Raw genomic sequence first — 6,097 nt, 5'->3', positions numbered from 1 at the left:
TTTGTCATTCTCTCCGTTATTTCGGGAATTATTTTGGATCTGCTTACTCACAATGGATTCAGTATGTTCTCCTGATTAATGTCATATAACATTTGTCGATATTTACACCTTATATGGCGATTTATCCTGCAACTGCCACCGCATTGTCGGAATACACCCACCATATATATTTTTGCTGTATACGGCAGTGACGGAAAACAGCTGTATTTTGGAATCTTAGCACGTGCATCAGTTCGACTGACCTACTTCAAAGTGAAACTACGTTTAAATGACGAACATATTTATGTGATATTTGACACCGTTTCACTTCAAAATGATTATTTTTGATGACTATTTTCATGACTGTTGCAGGATAAATAGAATACATAGTCAGTGTCTTAAAATATAAGCTGTATTTTTGGCTCGGGACAGAAAGACAAAAGTGGCTCGCCAAGGCTCGCCACTTTTGTCTTTCTTTACCCTCGCCAAAATACAGCTTATATTTTAAGACACTGACCATGTATTCTCTATATATCGACGAAAATCACTCCGTTGCCTACGGAGCTCCCCGAAGTGCGTCCGTAACCATGGCGTGACGTCACAATCATCATGACCCTGGCTGATAGGACGTTAAACAAAATAAACCAAAATGTCGATATGACTACTGTCAACTGATGACACTTCATGGCGATATATAAATAACTACGTGTTAGTAAGAACAATAGTTTATTTCATTAACGCACTCAAACGCATAAACAACGCTCATTTTTCATATATACATGCATATTCATATGTAAATAAATTTTGCATCAAAGACATAAAAGACAAAATGAGAAGAATATCACTACATAAAATCAAAACAAAAAGCCGGAGGCAAAGAATAGATATTTAGAATCAACATTATGACAAATATGTTGGTATTGTGATTAGGTGGAGGTACCAGCAGGCCAAGTGATAATTTTAACATGGGAAATTTCAATCTAATTTGTTTATCATAAAATCAAATAAGACCTTACCTTTTGATATTAAATATTTTCTAATGAAGAATATTTATCTAAACATTGGTAACGTCTGGACTATCATGGGATGTATAGACTGTTCATCGTTAAATATGGAAGCTATCCTTAAACCAGAACAGTCATTGAGTGAGGTATATATCTCGATATCAGAAAAAAAAATCCTAAGTCTCTAAAGAAGTAGACACGCTGTTTAAGTAAAATACACTTTGATTACTTCAGGGTTTAAACGTTTGTGACTAGAACCTACTTGAACGGTTAAACATTTACCTCACTATAACCTTTCACAAATGATAAGATTGGAGTCTTGCCCGAGTACCTTAAGTAAAGCTTTTTTAAAAATAGGTATTAACCGATGAATGCATTTTAGAGTACGTCACCAAGATGTAATTTTAGAGCCAGGAAAAGGCACTTGATTATTATGCCAGGATCAATTTGCTTTTAAAGCTAACCTACTTATACAAGTACATAACCGCGGCCACCATCCGGATCACAATTACAGCGGCGATTAAGTAGGTGGCCGCCATGTTTCACTAATTAATACAACATTAACTCAATTCAGATAACATATTGGCAAAAAATGTCAATATTTTCCCAAAAATTTAATAGACCTAAAAATGATAATTTATTTTTTTATAAACATATGAGACATAAATGATAACGAGGCAATTGCCTGGATGGATAGCATAGATTGTTTGAGTGATAGGGTATCGGTATTCTCATTAGGTAACTATTTAATGAAAATTGCAAACTCATCATGAAATGAAATTTTGCCACAAATGCGTTAATTTGTCTCTATGGTGCACGTTTCATTTGCTCCAAGCCTTCCCAATGGACGTGGATGTTATACAAATCGTTTCAACCAATCTTCGCTCTACTCTATCTGACTTCGGACAATCACAATTTACCGTACATGTGATGATGTATGATAATGATACTGGTCAACACTGTTGGACGTCGCTGAAATGTTTCTAATTAACCTTCAAATAAACTGTCTACTTTAAGTGGCATCATTGTTAACTCTGATCAAATGGACACGGATACGAATGACCATACAGTCTTTGGGCAAATATCCACATACCAGTGTAGCATCTCATACAATTCAAACAAGAAGATCTAAGGTAGAACAGACATAAAATATCAACCATTGAGTATTTAAAAAAAACATCATGGTGGATGAAGAAAATGTGTGACTGATTCGAAAAAAATAAACACACACTAAATGGAAAATGTATAAAATGTAAGAAATTGTGTACGAAAACGAAAAACACCAGTTCTTACAGCAATGGACTTTAACAAAGCAACCAAGAAAACAATTCGATAACGGATGTTATTTTTCTTGTCCCTGAACGGAAACATGTACTACCATCCTTTTGCTTGTCGATCTCATCGACAAATAGCATTAACTTGCAATCCTTGCGGGAAAAATATATATAGGACCAAACCGGCGGGTTTCCTTTACTTATCTAATCGTCCGGAATCATCTGAAATGCACTCCATATCATATTTTATCTGGAAGTTTAGTTCTAAAATATAATCCTGGTGTTTGTGTCCTTGGGGACGACATTTTACCCTAATTGCTCTGGATGACATGTGACGACCCTCCCGTATGTTGTTCAGTAAGGTAGTCACTAACTACTACAAGGATATCCCGCCTCAAAATGTCCTTGGCTGTTCATGGGGCGATAAACACAGCAAACAAACACACAAAAGTATTCTGCAGTTTCAGACTCCCAAAATCACGTCTAACAGTGTTAGATACATTGCGAAAGAATGATACATTATATCATAGATATACATAATATTCTAGACTTTATTACGAGATATAAGTCTATAAGTAGGCTCAAATTACTTATACACATCTACATTTTGCCAACATAAAATAGCTTATTGAGAAAAATCAGTTTATTCATACAAAATTGAACCAACAATAGTGACATCTTGTTGGCATGTCTCTTTTTACAGGTACAAATCCTGGTTTGTACCAACATAAATGATAGCTTATTGCGTTGGTTCAATAATTGACACCGATGAAGGTATACGCTAAAATTAAAATAGCTTATTCACTAGAATTCACACTTGTTTTTCTAATACTGATCTGTCAGTACATTAGCCCATCAATATATATATATACTTACTTATCAAGTAAGTTTTGCCTAATGGACTAATTAAAAATCTTAGAATGTACTAACACAAAAAAATATAATTGTTCATCGAAAAATATTACATTATGGAGTAATAAAAATCTTGAAATGCACTTACATGAAAATAATGTTGTTTATCGACTAGATATTACCAAATCGAGTAATACAAACCTTGGAATTTACTAACACAAAAATATCATTACTTATCGTCTAGATATTACCTAATAAAGTAATACAAATCTGGAAATCTACCAACATAAAAATACAATAACTTACTGACTAGATATCACCTACGGGACAAGTTAAAATTCTTGACTGTAGGCCTTATTTTCATAATACACACAAGAGTACGGACTGGTCTGAGCTGTGGTGTTTGTGTCCTTGGGGACGACATTTTACCCTAATTGCTCTGGATGACATGTGACGACCCTCCCGTATGTCGTTCAGAAAGGTAGTCACCAACTACTACAAGGATATCCCGCCTTGAAATGTCCTTGGCTGTTTATGGGGTGATAAACACAGCAAACCAACACACAAAGGTACTGTGTACTTTCAGACTCCCAGATCACGTCTAAATGTGTTAGATACATTGCATAAAAATGATACATTATATCATAGATATAAATAATAGTCAGCTTATTGACTTAATTACGAAATATAAGTCTACGATTTTACTAATAAAAATAGCTTATTGAGTAGACTCAATTTGCTAATTCAAGTCTACGTTTTTAACAACATCAATAGTTTATTGAATAGACTCAGTTTGCTGAAATAGTTATGGTTTACTAACCTAAAATAGCGTATTGAGTAGACGCAGTGTACTTAAATAAATTATGTTTTTAGCAACTTAACAAAAACAGTTCTTTGAGTAGACTCAGATTGATGATTCCTTTACTAATACAAATCCTGGTTTGTACCAACATATATTGCAGCTTATTACGTTGCTTCAATAATTGATACGCTCAAATGAAAAAAAAATGTTTATCGATAGATATTTCATAATGGCGTATTAAAAAATCATGGAATGTTTAAACACAAAAATAGAATTACTTATCGAATAGATATTACATAATAAAAATCATGGAATGTTTTAACACAAAAATAGAATTACTTATCGAATAGATATTACATAATAAAAATCATGGAATGTTTTAACACAAAAAATATAATTACTTATCGTATAGATATTACATAATAAAAATCATGGAATGTTTTAACACAAAACTAGAATTACTTATCGAATAGATATTACATAATGGAGTAATAAAATCATGGAATGTATTTACACAAACATGTAGTTGCTTATTGACTAGATATAACCTAATGGTGTAATTCAAATCTTAGAATGTATTAACACAAAAATATAATTACTTATCGACTAGATATTACATAATAACTCTATATTATTTCGAATCTTGGAATGTACTAACACACAAAAATGAAATTGTTTATCGACTAGATATTCCCTACGGAAAAAATGAAATTCTTGAAATGACTAACTCAAAAACATAATTACTCATCGGCTAGATATTATCTGATGGACTAACAACAGTCTGGGAATGTACCAACAGAAAAAAATAATTTCTTATCGGCTAAATATTATCTAATAGATCAACAACAGTATTTGGTTATTCATATGAATGTTTTCAAATTTGCCACTCTCTTAACATATGTAGATCTTTAGCGTCCTGTGTTTTTATTTACATGTATATATAGTAATTTACATACACTCCAACTAATAATTCATCTGCAAATCTTCTGTTCTATGTAAAATATTTACAAAGCATATAAATATATATAAATGATGTAAATACATGAACATGATATTCATTTTCTTTACAAGTAGCACCAACTTTTAGAGTTGGGAAAAATCCCTCTGTAGACTTGACAGTTTCACTTAAAAAAACAAAAACAAAAAACAAATAACATATCAATATGTTCCCGAGTCATTTGTGACTCATGTGCATGTAAATAGGATACTCATCTAAAGTGTCGTCAGTTGGCATTTGTGTGACTATGAATGCATTTTCTGTCTTTTTCTACAGGAATCGGTGTACATTTTAACAGGCCTATTGAAAGAACGAAAATTGTTTAAAAAGCTAAATAAAGTCCTATCTACCTATAGTGGATATATTTTTTTTTTATTTAGGTTTAATCTGTTTTTCTCCATCATCAAAAATATACATCCAACATGCATAAACATACAATGTGCACACACTGATTCATACTTAGTATGCTTTCCTACCCCAATAAGGGAGCTAAATCTAATTAAGACTTCGAGAGTACAAGTAAACATTGGAACTTTGAGGTGAGTGTTTTTATCACATAACACAGATGTTTACATTTTGACAGATTAAATGTCAAGATGAGGCGTTTAATTTAAACAGAAGAGTATATTTTATGCACAAACTCACTCTTGATTTCACACACAATGAAGATTTTGCTAATTAAATTACACATTTCCATAGTCACATAGGGTTTCACAATGCGCTGCCACGGCCCGATAGCAGGTCCGGTACTCATGCTGAAAAACAGGACGTGGTAAATAATAGTAGTTTTCCTAAATCAGGAACACAAAGATCGTACATTATTAAATAATAACTCAAATGATCAGTAAAAGGTGATCCGATACAAATATATCCCTTATGTAACTCATTTGTATGACTTGTGGCTTGACTTGAGACCCTGTCTTGACCACATCAATGTTATACTGTAAACAAACTTATTTTCGTGGCAATTTTATTTCGCGAACTTCAATCGTCTGTTCGATTCGCGGAAGTTAAATACCCGCAAAAATAAGCTGGGTCACAGTAAGTGATCACGACAAACATATGAATACTGATATATCTATGACATTATGAATGTGTTTTTACAAACATTTCTGTTAAAAGGACAAGTTATAAAAATAGTCCAGATCCCTGCGGTTTTCTTTGGTTTTAAATTTGTCTAAGGCAGGTT

General features: G+C 32.7%; 1 protein-coding gene across 2 annotated transcripts in view; it reads right to left on the bottom strand.

The window, feature by feature from the left end:
• Positions 1-688: 688 nt before the first annotated feature.
• The window catches only part of LOC117326189 (cell death abnormality protein 1-like), a 62,927-nt gene continuing 57,518 nt past the window's right edge, over positions 689-6,097 (bottom strand). For both annotated transcript variants that reach the window (XM_033882835.1, XM_033882834.1), the window contains exon 35: positions 689-5,663. In XM_033882835.1, the coding sequence (XP_033738726.1) occupies positions 5,592-5,663 (72 nt within the window). In that variant the 3' untranslated portion in view covers positions 689-5,591. The remainder of the gene's footprint in view (positions 5,664-6,097) is intronic.

The sequence above is a fragment of the Pecten maximus genome, chromosome 4, assembly GCF_902652985.1.
Source record: "Pecten maximus chromosome 4, xPecMax1.1, whole genome shotgun sequence".
Taxonomy (NCBI): domain Eukaryota; kingdom Metazoa; phylum Mollusca; class Bivalvia; order Pectinida; family Pectinidae; genus Pecten; species Pecten maximus.
This window is presented reverse-complemented; position numbering and strand designations above follow the sequence as displayed.